The 15,766-nt window shown below is 38.3% G+C and overlaps 1 protein-coding gene across 1 annotated transcript; it reads left to right on the top strand.

Annotated features, from left to right (window-relative positions):
* Positions 1-6,577: 6,577 nt before the first annotated feature.
* On the top strand, positions 6,578-14,265 carry LOC117609437 (uncharacterized). The gene is made up of 3 exons (XM_034335780.2): positions 6,578-6,973; positions 11,033-11,138; positions 12,939-14,265. Exons 2-3 carry the CDS (start codon positions 11,076-11,078, stop codon positions 13,368-13,370), a joined length of 495 nt encoding a protein of 164 aa, XP_034191671.1. The 5' UTR covers positions 6,578-6,973; positions 11,033-11,075; the 3' UTR covers positions 13,371-14,265.
* Positions 14,266-15,766: the final 1,501 nt, after the last annotated feature.

The following is a 15,766-nucleotide window of genomic DNA, read 5'->3' as shown; positions in this document are numbered from 1 at the left end:
TTTGGAATACTCTGTATGATATTTTCGAACATGTTTATCGACAGTGGATAATAAATTATGGAGGAATTTGAATATGACATTGGAATTTTTATAAACAGTCACCGGGCATGAAATCATCGCAACCAATGAAAGAAGTCCATCTTAAAAATAACTTTTAACATCCCTCTCTGAGAAAGTCTGACAAATTATGATTCCTGTTATTGAGGAGTTCTATAAGAAAAATGTAATAGGATTACAGGGAAAAAGAATCGTTCCCTGAATACAGATAACCGAATCGTTTGTTCGTTGAACGAGGGATTCCCTGAATTACGATCAAAGTTTTATTTCATCGATCAAACTTTTCCATCGAACTAGACTTAAATTAGAGCCCCGGTGCTGTACATTGGTCTGTCTTCCGACGAAATTGAAATGGGACAATTAGAGACAGGATATCCCGAAACTGGCGTGATTCATTACCGTCCTTGAAGAATCGGTTCCACCCTTGAACTCCGGAATTCAATTTCGCTTCCACCCTGTTACGAAATTTTCTGCTGGAGTAATAGCCCATATACACCTAGATACCTATGTACATTAGGTGTATAAATTAATTCGATATTTTTATTATTTCGCCTTCTTAATTATTATTTTAATTTTGAAAAAGTACTTTAACTGTTGGAGTTACCGTGAGGTTTAAAATAACTATTCAATTAGAAAACAAAATTCCTAGGACCACTCTTGCATGTACACTTGATCTAAATACAAAAGCGACGTAGCATCGCAAAATAAACTAAATAAAATTGAAAAAATCAATTAAACTTTCATGGAATCCAATAATCCAACACTGGAACACTATTCGCCCTATCGAATTGATACGTTAGAAAAGAAAATTCAAAAACCCAAGCGAAACGTGTGGACAACAGTTTTCGACGTATAGCATAGGTGTTCCATTTATCACGATGAATTATTTCAGCATCGGTAAAATATTCCAACGCCCGGCGAGCCAGGAATAAAAGGGTTGTGCAACGTTTTGTCTCCTGGTATCTACGTTGTCTTTGTGTCATTCGGTCTGCCCATGCTTTGTTTGTCGTCTCCTCCTATTCCATATGAGCGAGATGATTTCTTGCCGGATGACTCGAAGGTGGTGCTCTCGAAAGGGCAGACGGAATCGCAGATATCTTGCGGTGAAGATAACATCTGCGGGAGCAGAGAGAGATTTGCGGTGGACTCGAGCCTCGAACTGCCTACGTATGTATCTTCCAGCTGCACCGGCTGGTCCACCTGCATTGCAGCATTGCATTGGTTCAATGTCGGTGCAACATTGACCGCGTATAACGATCGGAATGTTGCTCGTTGAAAATTGCACTCGAACAGACCGTGCTTCGAAGCGTTTGAAAAATATTTTTCCTCGACCTAGACATTCGATTTCATCATCTGCCAAAATGATAAAAAAAATGGTTTAATTAAACCAGAAATTATATCCGTCGTTAAGTGTCGACGGACAATATTGGAAACGAATACGGAAATTTACGAAACTGCTGAATCTTTTCCAATCGTATTTCGCGGATAACACGTTTCTACAAGTATTAAGTGTATTAGTTTTCAAGGTAGCTGGAAGTTTCCTAATTGTAAACCTATTAAGTCAATCTTGTTTTAACTTGCTACAAGTTTGATCCGCAATGGTAAGACTGGAGGTCAGATGAAGTCGTTAAAAAGTTTCAAATGCTTTCTTACGCGATCGATTACGCTAACCCAGGGAAAATAGAAAAATAGAAGGAACTTGATAGAAGGTCGTTCAAATTCATCAACTTTGTAATTTTTCTTTAAATGATCTACAGCTATTCTTTTCGATTAAGCTTTTAAGTTATGTATTTATGTTGAAAGAAAAATTGCAATAGCTTTTCATGAAAAATTCATGTACCAGCAAATGGAATATGCTGAAACCTATTCACTTTAGAACGAAGCTATTCGAACGGAGAGTCGAAGAATCATCGACGATAATTTAACCGAGCATTTCGGATTCGAAGGTGCACACGGAGGAGATGTTGGTGCAATTTCTGCAGCATCGAATCGACTAGGACGTGTTCGAGACCAAGGTCAGTGGTGCTGCGACCGCAGCGAGGTCTGTCTGCCTTTTTGCTCGTATCCGCGGGCTTGTCTTCGGAAGCGGTGCACGAGGAACGGCGAGATAATTGTGCGCATCATTGATGCGTTATTGCCCATTACGAGCACGAGACAGAAAACCCGGACAGCAGGTCCAACGATACATAAATCACCGTCGAGAAACGATATTCCACCTCGCGACATTCCTATTCCGTGCTTACGTTTAATGTTTTCATTCGTCGCGAGCGGGCATTTCGAAGAAGATCCACAGTCGCTACCCTCGAACCCTTTTCCACGAATTTGCAATGCAAATCAACTTCCTGGGAAGATGTAATCATTGATCCCGGTTACCTCCTCGTGAGGCCGGCTTTCGACGTGGTATTACCAAGAAGAATTTTCGACGCTCAGACTTGGAGATATTTTGACTACCTGTTTAAGCCATTCTTCCTTCGAAAAAAGCGTTTATTTCAATAATAATTGTAAGATCTGTAATTATGATTCGTTAATAAAATTTATTATTATGTAATCCTTTGAACTTGACTGATTATCATGATTCTTGGTTTAGCAACGTTTTGAACTATTTTTAGGTCCATATTAGTTTTGAGTACTTGCATTTAACCCTTTAGATGTTTATAAGTAATGAGTAAAATTTACGTAAAACAAGAAACATATTTGTAATTTCATGACATTTTAAAATAATAATGAACTAAACATTAATAAACGAAATGCAATATTCAAGGAATAATAAGAAAAAATTTGAATAACAAATAACAGACTTAATTATTCCATTTGAATTTTAAATTCTGTAAATAATATTAATTTCTGCGGTACTTGAAATGCGCTATTTAATCATTCTCATATGGTACATATCCCAGAAAGAACATAATCATTATAGTAATCACTCGGATTTGAATAGCGAAACCGCTTTTTAAAAAGAATGTGTCATTTAAGAAATGAGCATCGTTACTAAACCCGTGCATCGTTAAAATATGCCACATTAGTTCTCTTACATTACTTCCCTGGAATAACAACGTCATTAACCGTGGAATCGACTTTCAAGACGAATGAAATTCGCGACGAACGTTGATATTAAAGAAACACGTGGCAAGGCCATAAGATCGACTTGTCAATTTGCATCCACTCTTTCTACTGTTCGAACATGAAATGATAAGCTTCGTTACCGCGTCATCGAATGTTCCCTCATTAATCATCGTTTGCACCTATTTAGTTTTGGCATTCGCATCGTTTTTATTTGTTTTGCTCGGTAGTGCAGACAATTTCAATCACGAAACGATGAACATCTTCGAAGGATGTATTAAAGCGTTGATACAACGAACGCGAAGGGCAATCAACATTTATTATATTTCAACTGTGTTTTCAAGTGTATATAAAGTGATTGCGAATTCAAGTTGTTATCTTCGATCGATACGAATATGTATTACAATTTAGTAATTGTAATTAAAGTTACAAAAACTTTCTTAAAATAAATTTTCAACTGTACTGTCCTTAGAACACTTTAACCCTTTTTTTTTAGTAAAATGTTTCATTAGATCTCACATTTTTTTCTAAACATAAAACATCAAATTAAATTAAATGAAATTACTGAGCTACTCTGTCGTTCGGTTGCTTTCAAAAATGCAACGAACCTTTTATTATCATGGAAATCTGTGTCGTCAGCAGGGAAACTTGTTCCTTGGGATCTTGACGAGTCTTTACCGCAGAAAAATGCAAGGGAAAACGTGATGATCAAAGGCGCAACGACAGAATACACGCTGACAGACACAGACTATGGAAAAATTTGTCTCGCACAAGGGAGCAATGTTGCGGAAGAAATTAATGACCGCGGTAAATCGTCGAGGTTGTAACTTTAACCTTTATCTTGGAGAAAATGTTGCGTTCAGGGGACAACGCGTAAAGGGTTTAATCAGACGAGTATAATTTTTTTCGTGCTCGTTACATCAATGGCACGTGGTCACTCGATGTTATTATTTAATATTTACATCGTTTATAATATTTTAGATAAAAGAAAATTAACATTAGAACAGTTAAATATCTACAATTTGTTCTGATTGAGAGGAAACGAAATATCTTCTGAAAATTGCTACATTTTTTATTATCTTCCAATGTATATTGTTTTTCATTTTCATATGTTTCTTTTATTTGTATTCACTTTGCTTCGTTCTCTTGGTTGGTCAAATGAAAGCGAAACGATGTCTCCGCGATGCTCCAGGTAAAATTCCACTGAATTGAGAGTTGCGACGTCTATCATTCAAACAGCTGCTTTATTGCTCTACCTATTCTTCACCGAGATTTTGTTCGTCGTTAAATATAAGTCTCTATAATTGTTTCCTTCGGTGGTTCTTGCGAATTAGTGTATATTACTATCATCGGTACTCAAGTACGAATTTTAAAAAAGTCAAACCTTTTCTACAAGGTATGTTACATAATCTCTTAGATAATTTTTAATTTAGTTTAATAATTTTGACGACCTTCGTGTTTAGAGCGTCTTAGAGTGGAAAGGAGTCCCTTCCTTCCGGGGGTAGGATGGGACTCCTTCTTAAAATGTTAAAAGATCTAAATTAAAATGATAAAAGGTCTAAATTGAAAAGTGATTTTTTACTTATTATATTTGAAAAAAATGCTGCTAAAATATTATAGTGGTTACCTTTGACCTGTGCGTAAATATATGTTAAATGGACTAATAACGATAACTCACAATACTATTCTTTTCTAATTTTTTATATCATCTATAAATTTTTGAAAATTTCTGCAAACATATATTCTCTACGTGACAAAATGACCAGCGTACCAGTTATCACTTGACCGCCGTCGGATTAAATGTTACCAATAATTACCACACCAGATTGCGCATTGTTCCGGTGTTTCATTAAACGTTCCTGGCTCTGTATTTCCAGCCGAGCGTTCTAAACGACAAAGCAACACGCTGAACAGATGTACGTGCAGTTGACTAAAGTTTTAGCAAGGAAATGCAATTTGCGAACACTCAGCAGATTGAACAAACAGTGGCGTACACAGACCACGTATCCAGCTTCTGACCTACTGACACGATCCACTGACGTCACGGGAGGGCAGGAGAGTTTAGGAAGGAGCGAAAGGAAAGACTACAGATGACTAGAAGTTGACCCATTCCCATTGTCAGCTAAGGAAATCAAGAGTCAGAATCAAGATATAGTTATCACTACGATGTGGTGAAGTAGTAAAATCTTTCAGAAGTCAAACTATAGTAGTTGCCACAGTTAGAATAATATTTAAAATATTAGACACTAACAAGTTGCTATTTATTATTTTATTATAAAACCTCGAACAGCAATGCTTGGGTCAATTGTAACCCACATTTACGAAAATGAAATATTCCAATTTTTAGACATAAAACTTTTATATAGTGAAAAAATAATGTCTAAAGAAGCAATATAAAATGCATAAAATGATTTGTAAAATTAAATTTTAACCATAGATCGTAAATTACATGAGCAAACATCCGGGGTTAATTTATTTCGTGTCGACAAGTATATCAGAGCCCCTTTGACAAGCAAGATGATACCACCCTAACGAAAAGTCGATGAAGTTTACATTGTGTTGAAACTGTAAAGTAATATGTTCCTGGCTAATAATTTGTGAGCATAGGATTACGTCGATCTATATCTATATTCTATATCGTTTTTCTTTTTGCTCTTTTTACCGGTGTCAATTTTAGTGTAGCGTATCATGTTCTGCGGTATAACGTGCGTTCACAGACCGACGATTAAAAATCCTGCTTGTAACATAAATATTCGGTTACTACTTCGTTCCCAAATGAGAAATAAATGTACATATAATTCCCTTGGGATTATTGCACAGATCATTGGAATATGGAAAACTTCAATTCAATTCTAATACTAACATAAACATGAGTATAATATTATTTTTTATAAAAGTAAAATTAAGAATTTAAAATTTCCAATAATCCTCAAACTAAATAAATCATTATTATTCTGCTATAGCGCTCAATTTTGTAAATAAACCTTTTTCTTATACGTACAAATAACAATAATATTTAAAAATCTATAATCTTTAAAATCTGAAAAATACACCCGATATTTTCAACCCATTCACGCGGTGGCTTTTAAAAAGAAAAGCCAACACCATCAAGTAAAAAAACTCATTGACCAAAAGCTGAGGCTGAATGAAAAAGCAAAAAGAATGTAACGTTCGATCGTAGGTACAAAAAGTTTCGCGTTTCATGGCACGAGCCCGCGAGAAACAAAGTCCGATAGCGCTTTAGATTTTCCGTCTGGTCGAACGACAATTTTTCTCGTCGATCGATCCTCTATTCGATATATCGTTCCACCGCCGCCGTTCAAAGCATTCTCGCTGCCTTTTCTGACCGCAGTTTCGAAGATCGATCGATCGTTTTTCGCTGGAGGGATCGGCGAACGTCAGACTCGCAGTTCGCTCCATCCTTTGTCTAAATTTCTTGTACCCCCCCGGCACTCTTCGTCTGTCATTTTGCCCAACGTTTATTTTTTTTTCTCTTTCTCTCCACTTTCCCTCTATAGTTTCCCTACAAGATTTAATCGCGTGCGAAAGCACGTTCGCGGCGATCCTCGTCGAGGGAAATTCACGGTCGAAGGATATGAAAAATCGTCGCCAACCGGTCGGACGCGTGCCCCTTTGCAGCGGTCACATCTCGAGCGAACTGTTTGGTTAGGAAAACAGTAGTGACAAGCACGGGAAATCGTCGTCCACGGAGGATCCTTACCGTCGAGATTCCACCGATACGAGAACCACGGCCCTGCACGGCATCCACTGCGTTCGCAGTGGACCGGAAATTCCGCGGTGGAGATCCAGACGGGAGAGCAGGTGGAAAGTTTGGAGAGGTTCGAGACACATCGAGGTATACGCTTCTTGCCCGCATACCGTTTCACTATCTCTGCGACAGAGAATTTAGGAAATTTCTTGCACGACGACAACGTGATCACGACTTCCCCTATACGAGAATATTTGTGGATAGAGAGAATTCGTGATGACTGAATAATTGTTATCAAATATTAAGCTTCATTAGAAATTTAAGGCTATCCATTTAGTTTCGTGCAACGGATATTAATGCCTGATACAGAGTAGGTCTCATACATTTACTAAAAATACAAAATTTTAAGTCTAAAAATAGGCTTCCCATCTTCTAAAAAGTACATCTTTTTGTTACCTTCTTCTTAGTCCTTTGTGTGTAATTTCTCTGGTGTTAGTCAAAATTACAGGTACCATTGTTCATTCTAGTATCTCAGTGAATGGCTTTGTTCTTAATGGCAAAGAATTTAACGTTTGACAGAACGAAATGCGAACAAGTCGAAAGAAACCGTGGAAGACAATTCGTGCGTCACTGTTTTCTGGGGAAATGTTAAAGGCATACACCCGTGGGTAAAAAGTTTCGAAATGGAGATGAAAAAAGCAACGAAAACGCTCGAGTTGCCAAGGTATATCCGTGACACAGTTTTACAGCTTTGATCGAGCACTAGCCTTGGTTCGAAATGTTTAAGCGAATACGTGGTAAAGTAACTTTGCTATAATGTCACTTACGTGGATAAGTTTTAAGTGAAGGGTTGCTCGTATACACATCCCTTCTCCACTTAGTGGAGAAGTCTGGTGACGTGCCTAGGCTAACATATGAGACAACATACGAGACAAGCGTGTAATTTAATTTTAACACCGCATACATTGATATACAAAGTGTATTGTAAATCATAATGAAAATTAAATTATATTTGAAATTTCCTCAAATTGTAAAAGTTTAAAGCATACTTATGACAAGTGTACCAATTATTGGGGGGTGTATACACCCTCGGAACACCTAAAGGATTAATGAATTAACGCAAGCATAATGACATCAGCAAAAAATCTACCACTAAAATTAATTGAAATGCCGAAATTGAATATTAAGGTTTATTTCTCTTAACCCTAAATAATCCAATGTCGTAAACGCGGAGCAAAATCGTGTGTCACGATACCGTAAGTGGCGTGCGCCTAATAAAACGCAAACGGTATATTCTTTAAGCGCCGAACGGCCGCTTCCGCGTCCTCGCGGCGGAACATTAAAAGCGGCAACGATAATGGAAACACCGGACGTTGATGTATCTTAATAAGATACCGCGTGTATATGCAGGGTTATTTATTGCCGATTAATCGGCGTTCAGCTAGGGAACGAGGTAAAACGTGGGGGTTACCATTTAAGGTGTTCGATCGCGGCTCGAAAAGAGAGTTTCGCGTCGAAGTGCGCGTCCTTCCGCGCGACGCGACGCCGCGCCGCGATATATCAGCCGATCAAACGAGCCTCGAGACGTTTCCCTTCGCAATTTACCGACCACCGTATTTTTCTGCACTTCGTCCTTATCGAGACGCGTCTCACAGTCTCACCGTGTCACGGTCGCCTTGACATCGGCCTGCCTCTCTTATCTGAAACGTATCTCTCAAGCTAGTAGCAACTTGACCTCCCCCGTATTTTCAGCTTTCCTCTACGATCCGATACGAAATCTTTCCACCCCCCTCGGGGATGGAAGGTGTCCAGGTTCGACTCTTGTTCGAGTGACCCCCTTTTTTTTCTCTCTCGCCATTCTACAAACGTCACTTGTAGATGCTCGGATCTTTATGTTCTTTGGGCGAATTGAATTTCGAGGGTAGTTTTAAAACTGGAACTCTGTGGCTTACGGGCTCTTCAAATGTTACGAGCTGGATTTATTCGGTTGGATAAAGAAAGAAGAACGTATATTTTTTTTATTCTATTTAAAATTTACTAGAAAATTTTACTAACATTTTATTATTATATTATTTTTCCGACCCAAGTGATGTATTTTCGCAAGCGTAGAAAATTCGAATTATAGAGGGTTAAAGGACTTCAGAGATTTCAGTTACCATGATAGATCTCGCGTTAAAATCCTTAACGCTCAATTAAACATGCGCAGATTTAATCAATGCAGATTTTTCCTCTGGTTGCTCTCGTTACATCCATGTTCGTTTCCAGTTAATCACGACATGTTTACACTTGGTTGGTCACGAAACTCTGACTTGTTCCCTGTACCGTTCCCATTCTTTGCCCCGCCAACTGGAGTCCATTAATTTCGCACTTGGTATTCAATTACGCATTCGTACGTTAATGGACACGAATATTTCCTACGGTTTCCCGTTTATTTTCATTCAATCACGACTTTACACCTGGCTGCTTGCAAAACTCTGATCTGACCTGTCGCGAACATTTTTCCAGATTCTTTATCTCGCAATCTGGCGCATATTAATTTACCCTAGAGTCTCGGACACACTTGGACATTTTTTCACTTCTTTCGATTCGATCCTGTTCTATCCACCCTCGTCGACAACTGTTCGAGACACGCGATAAATCTTACACATTGGAGCTCGTAGAAGCTTGGACCAACTGTCGGCTCCATCCCCTCGGTCCTTTGTCTATGAAAGTCCTTTTCATTAATTTCACGCTTGACATTCGATCACATAGTCACTAGCGATGGGCTCAAGTCGCAATTAGGTTCTGATATCTTTATTTTGAAAAAAGAAATATTATTTTCAAGTAAACGCGATAGATTCGCATAGTCATTTATCTATTTATATTAATTTTCATTTTGCAAAATTTGTTTGAATTCTTTGTTCACGAGTAATTTATATCTGACCCTGGAATGTACACGTTCTCTTAAATTTTCACCCCCGTCCCAACTGTTCAGAACACACGATATATCTTGCGCGTTGATAGCCACAAAAGCTCTCCAACTGAACTGTCCGCTGCATTCCTTGAATTAATTCACGCTCCATATTCAGCTACATAGCCGCACATTAATCTAAGAAACTTTGCTTTTTTACCATTTCATTTCCATTTAATCATGGTATAAGATGAGCCGACAAATATACGACTCTATTTGTATAACATTTCTATTTTAACGAATGCTATATAGTCAATTTCTCAATGTCAAGATCCTATTTCGCAAATTCGTGCACACTGATCCGTATCTGACCCTTGGATTTACGTATTCGATCCAATTTTTTCTTCCCGCCATTTTCATTGAAATCACCCTCGTTCCCGACTGCTCGAGACACACGATATATCTTGAGAGCATTGGTTGCCACAAAAGCTCTCGAACTGAGCTGTCCTTCGCGTAGTCTCGCTTCTTTACCGTCGACCATTTTCTCACTGTGAAAGACCGAAAGAACTCGTTACATGGTGGATACGTAACGAAACGCAGTCGCTCTTTCATCGCCGTCGACCACTATTTGTCAAGCTCTCCTCGCTAGAAAGACCATTAACGTTCCTCCGTTTCCTTTCGCAACACCGTTCCTTTGTTCGTATCTACTTGGCTATAACAGCCGTGAACTTTACAATGGCTGATCCGATTATTATTATTGGAATTTGAAAGAGAAAAATGAAAATCTTTTATATAACAAAATATTTTTGCCTTGGAAAATCAAAATGAAATTTCGTCATCCTAGGGTTAAGCAACGCTAGGCATTTAATAGTTTTAATAATTCACACCAGTTTCTGATTAAAGGTTGGTCTAAGGGGGGCTGCAGCCCCGGGCCTCACTTTTCAGGTGGCTCCATTCTAAGTTTCACTTTTATTATATCAAAAAATATTTAATTAAAATTTTTTTAAAATTCCTTTTCTCTTTACGATTAAATATTATTTAATTTTATTTAGAATAAATTTCAATATTCGAACTAAGTTTATTAATCAAAGGAAACCTCGAGGGTTCGATAATCCCGAAGTCCCAGATATTTTAATTTCTGATCCACCCCAGACAAAAATTATAATTACTCCAATGCGAATAGCGTAGGATTAATTTTAATGTATTAGATCGTTAAAAAAATTGTATAAGCGATAGGTAAAAATTGATATACAAATTCCTGTAAGTTTCCAATATGTATCTCTTACAAGACACATGTTTCTTTGCCCATGAATCAGGTTCATCCACCGTTCGGAATAAGTGATCGTTCACGGCCATTCTATGTTTCGGCCAGTCGATCGACCCCTGAGTTTCAGGCAGCGCGCCAGCGAGTGGATCTATAAGGTCAGTCTTAACGGCAAAAACGCGCGGCTAATGCGGAATTCTCCGTGGCGGTGGTCTCTGCCAAATGGGTCAACAGTGGAGAAACTGGGAACGAAGTAACGTAGCGAAAGTCTACGAGAGGACGAGCGCACGATGTTCGCGCCATTTCGGGAGTCATAAAAATCGGAACGCGACTCGTTGCCATCCCGTAATCTATACCGGTCTCTCTAAACGAATTATCGTAGATTTAACGTTGAACAGCCTTGAAAAAGCACGACGGTCACGGAATCGATCTTCCCCACTCGCTTTCCTACTATTCTATACCTTTCTCTTAACCCTCTTCTTCTTTACCTTTTACCATCTCTCCTTGTGACTCCTCTCTCCACGATACCGAGGACAAGAAATGGTTAACTTTAACCCCTTTCATATCATTTTATTTTTATATTTATAAAATGGGTAAGTGCTAAGACGTTAAATATGCCACGGTAAAGATGATTGTGTACAATATATCACGATTTAATTATAATTATTTAAATTACATTTATTTTCTTACTATTTTATTCTAATATTTTTTGCAAAAAGTGATGCAACTGCGAAATGCAGATGCATCATTGCATTTGTAAGAAAAGTAATAATCGTAAAGATGTAGTCCTCTTCGAACCATTCATCTTTTTCCTTTATGATTTTTTTTTTTTCTAATTTATTTTCTTCCTCCACAAAGGGGATCTTATTGGTTGCAGCTGACTGAACTTTTTCTAGGCTGTTCCGTCTGAGTCGATGGGAAAACGTAGCTCAAAGAAGCAGAAAGCCTCTTGGCTGCTCCGCAATTTATTCACTAATTGCTATGCAACCTTCCCTCGCACAAGCAGGTTCACTAACGAAAAATTGTGACTTGTCAACGACAAATGTTACCCATAGCTTTTGAGGCGAGTGGTCCCCGCTGCTCGCTTCGTAATCGCTCGAATAAGCTCGCAACTTCAATTAACGCCCACGCGACCATCTCGCTCGACCCGAATCCCTCTCCTTAATTGGCAAATGATTTTTCATTCCGAAAAACGACAGCCTGAGAAAACGCGACTAGATTTCTTCAGCGTAAATTTTTTACTTATTTTATTACTATATAATGAAAGGAAAGAGTGAAATTGATATTCACTGAGAATTTCGTATTAATAAGTACTTAGCAAAGAGAAATTAAGTTTCTCTTAGAAAATTGAACAATTTTGAAACTTTGTGTTTTTCTTCATTTTGTTTGCTTTATATGATGAACATTGCAATTTATCACGCAAAATTATCCAAGATAATAAACACATAATCTATGAAAGCGATCTTGTAACACTATCCACGATACTCTGGTCGATACTTGGAGAAGTTCCATTAAAGAGAAACAAACTGGTAATAAAATCCTGGCAAGCAGTGATCTAAAGAGAAATGAAGTTATATAAAATTTTTTTTCTACTTTTAGCTAATTGAGGTATAATTGAGCGTGTGCGATTAAATCAGATATGCTGTACATGAAATATTTAATGCAACGTTATAAGCAACTTCTCTAGATAACGACACTTGTTCTATTTAAAAGCTCCAAAGCTTAAAAATTCAAAAGTTCGCTTCAGAAACGCTTCAGAATTTTAAAACTTCGAAGTTTCAGAATTTCAATGTTTTAAACCTGCAAGGTTGCAAAGCCTGCAAAGCTGTAAAATTCCAAAATTTTTAAGTTTCAAAGTTTTAGAAGTTCGAATCTGAAATAACCTAGCTCTTCATGACAAACTGTGGCGCCCTCTAGCGCATCACTTGGCCGCCTCTAACCTAACCTTAATTTTTCAGATGTTATTTCTCTGGTCGAGAGAGCCAGCTCCAGGTCCGAAAGCAGGCCCGTGGTTCGCATGGTTCGCCACAGCGTTGGTTATCTGGCGTTGCAGACGAAGCGTGGCGAAAGCGATCTTAGCCGTGTCGCCGTTTAGGTTGTTAAAGAAACGCCACGGTCTACGTTTCGCCACGTCGAGGGCCTCGTCGACGGTCACCGTGAAACAGCATCCACGATTGAAGCTAGGAAATTCGATATTACAACGAAAGCACAAACACACAAGTATCAAGACGAAGGCGAAACGATTGTGCACCGGTGACGGGCCACACGTGACCAACTCGACCTCTGCGATGCAGCAAATTCACTATAGAATGACCAGAAGCGGCAAGATATACGGGAAATATCCGAACAAGGTCGCGATGCCGGCGAACTGCAACCAAGGAAGCCTCTGAAACGCTACCATTCCCATTTCCTCCGACTGCACGTTACCGATTAGCCATTTATGTGACCATGGCCAAAGTCGCGTTGCCTAGTGATCGTTCCGTCCGTCGCGTCCATGAAAATACCGTGTCTCCATGTACCACGATACGTATCCTTGCTTCTGTCTCCATGAAAAGTTACTTCATTAAATGGACACGTTGTTCTTGCTCCACTACGTGCGAATACAACATACCACGAAATACTGACATTCGTCCTTTCTTTCTTTTTTTTTTGTTTTCAAAAGAGATTTTAGAAATTTGTTTACTTTTAGAGACTGTTTATTATACACAGTAAGTTTGAAGTCATTTTGAAAGATATATTTGAAAAAAAATTTTTTTGATTTAGTGATTCTTAAATTCTTTTGGGGCATTTTGAGAATATTGTTGTTGCTTTATTTTTTATTAGCGTTGGTGTATAATTTCAAAATTTTATGTTCCCTCGATTAGAATGGAGCAACAATTTCATCCGCAAACGATTCTCGAACCAATCGGTCGAAAATATTGTGCGGTTCAATGGAAACGGAAAGATGCATCTCGTTCACGTGGAAGAAGTAGGTCAAAAAGTGATCGACGAAGATTATGGGGGTGTTTGTAATGAAAATTTAATAAGGTATATCGCAGTGTTTCTCTTGTTTTCGAATGAATCAGTAGAAATGTCGAAATAGAAGGTTGAATTTGATCAAAGTAACAGTGCGTTTTCGTATCAAAGGAGTGAAGCGGTTTAGCAAGGGGTGCGATTATTAGTCTTCTTGTTTCTTCCTGATGTCCTCGACACAGTTTCGGGTGTCGAGGTCGTTTGACAGAGACCTTCGTCGGGGTCACTATTGTATCCACAATCCACGACAACCACGAGCGTCGTTTTCGACTCATGGTCCCTCTTCTCTCCTCCCATGTAGGAGAGTAGATCAATAAGCATTCGGTGCGTTTCGATAGCTCAGGGCATCCTTATATATGATTTCCTATCTTGCACCATTATTCGCTGTTTTCCGCTTTTGGTTCAGTTTCAAATCTGTAGAAATCTATGTCTTATAGCAACGCCTTTGAATATGAAACTGAATAAGATGCTGATAAGTTGTTGTTGATCTTTTCTGCTGATATTCCATTGCACAATGTGTACAGTTGGGTGCATAATAGGCTATTATTGGTGAACATTCTGTAGACCCGTTCAACTTTTAGGTAACATATCAAATTGTCGTGGTAAATTCGAAACTTTCTTCCTCATCCTTTTTACTGTGTACCATTGTTACTTATGTATACTGTGCTTTGAAACTTCATTATTATTTAACAGTGCACGTACCACCGAAAGCACTGTATTATGTATTTGCGCAAACACGGAAAATTCGGGATATAGAAGGTTAAAAGTAAGTATGATAGAAGAAGCCATCTATCATTTCAGTTTTGCAAAAACTGTAGGACAGGGCTTCTTAAGCTTTTCCACTTAGCGACTCTTTTCACCCGAGCAAATATTTTCGCGACCCTGGGTATAGAGGTACATAAACTAAAAATACGAATTAAAACATTTGCTGATAATAAATCATAATGAAAATTTATAAATTTATAGTTTTCGGTCATTGCGGACCCAGGAATATTTTAGTTTTTGCTAAAATTTCTGCGACACCATATAGAGTCGCGAAGACTGAGAAACTCTGCTCTAGGAGAATCTAGGGAGAACTAGGAAGAACCTAAATAAAAACGAACCTAAAACCAAAGAAGATTGATGAGATACTTAATTTAAATTTTATAATGACATTATAAAATAAAAGTTTTCTAATAAATGTTATTGAAAATTCCACTAATTCTAATCGAATGACCCAATGGCTTTCAAATAATTTTGTATACTGGTGGTATCCAGAAATGTGTGCCATTCTGAAGAAAAGGGTTCATTCATAGGGAGGACTTGTTTTTAAAAAAATGGGCAATGGCCTCTTTCGAGTAATCAGATTCATTCTGAAAAGTTTCTTCTAAATCGTCTGAACGGTTGTCCCTATCGTAGCACGCGCATTGCCACAGTCTACGCAACAATGAACCGGCGGGCAAGTTTCTAATCAGAGATGTGCCAATTTGTAACACAATGGCCGTGGTTTTAGAATGAGCCGAGCGTATCGGCGTGCTGCACGTCGTCGTTCAGAATGAAAACGTAACTGTGCCAAATTTAATGATTCAGTGCCCTGTTGCGCCGGCGAACTTGACGTATCCCAGCAGATGTTGACTTTCAGGGGATTCCCTAGGAACCCTTAACCACATTCCCGATCGTCGGGGATGAAATTATAAATAGAACCCGTCTGAGGCTTAAACAATAGCCCGTTCCCCGGAGTAGATGTATATAGAGATTGTTACAAAAATGGAACGATACTTAATGGAACTTAAGT

The sequence above is a fragment of the Osmia lignaria genome, chromosome 10, assembly GCF_051020975.1.
Source record: "Osmia lignaria lignaria isolate PbOS001 chromosome 10, iyOsmLign1, whole genome shotgun sequence".
NCBI classification, from domain to species: domain Eukaryota; kingdom Metazoa; phylum Arthropoda; class Insecta; order Hymenoptera; family Megachilidae; genus Osmia; species Osmia lignaria.
The sequence above is the reverse complement of the archived record's forward strand: the minus strand, read 5'-3'. Positions and strand labels throughout refer to the sequence as shown.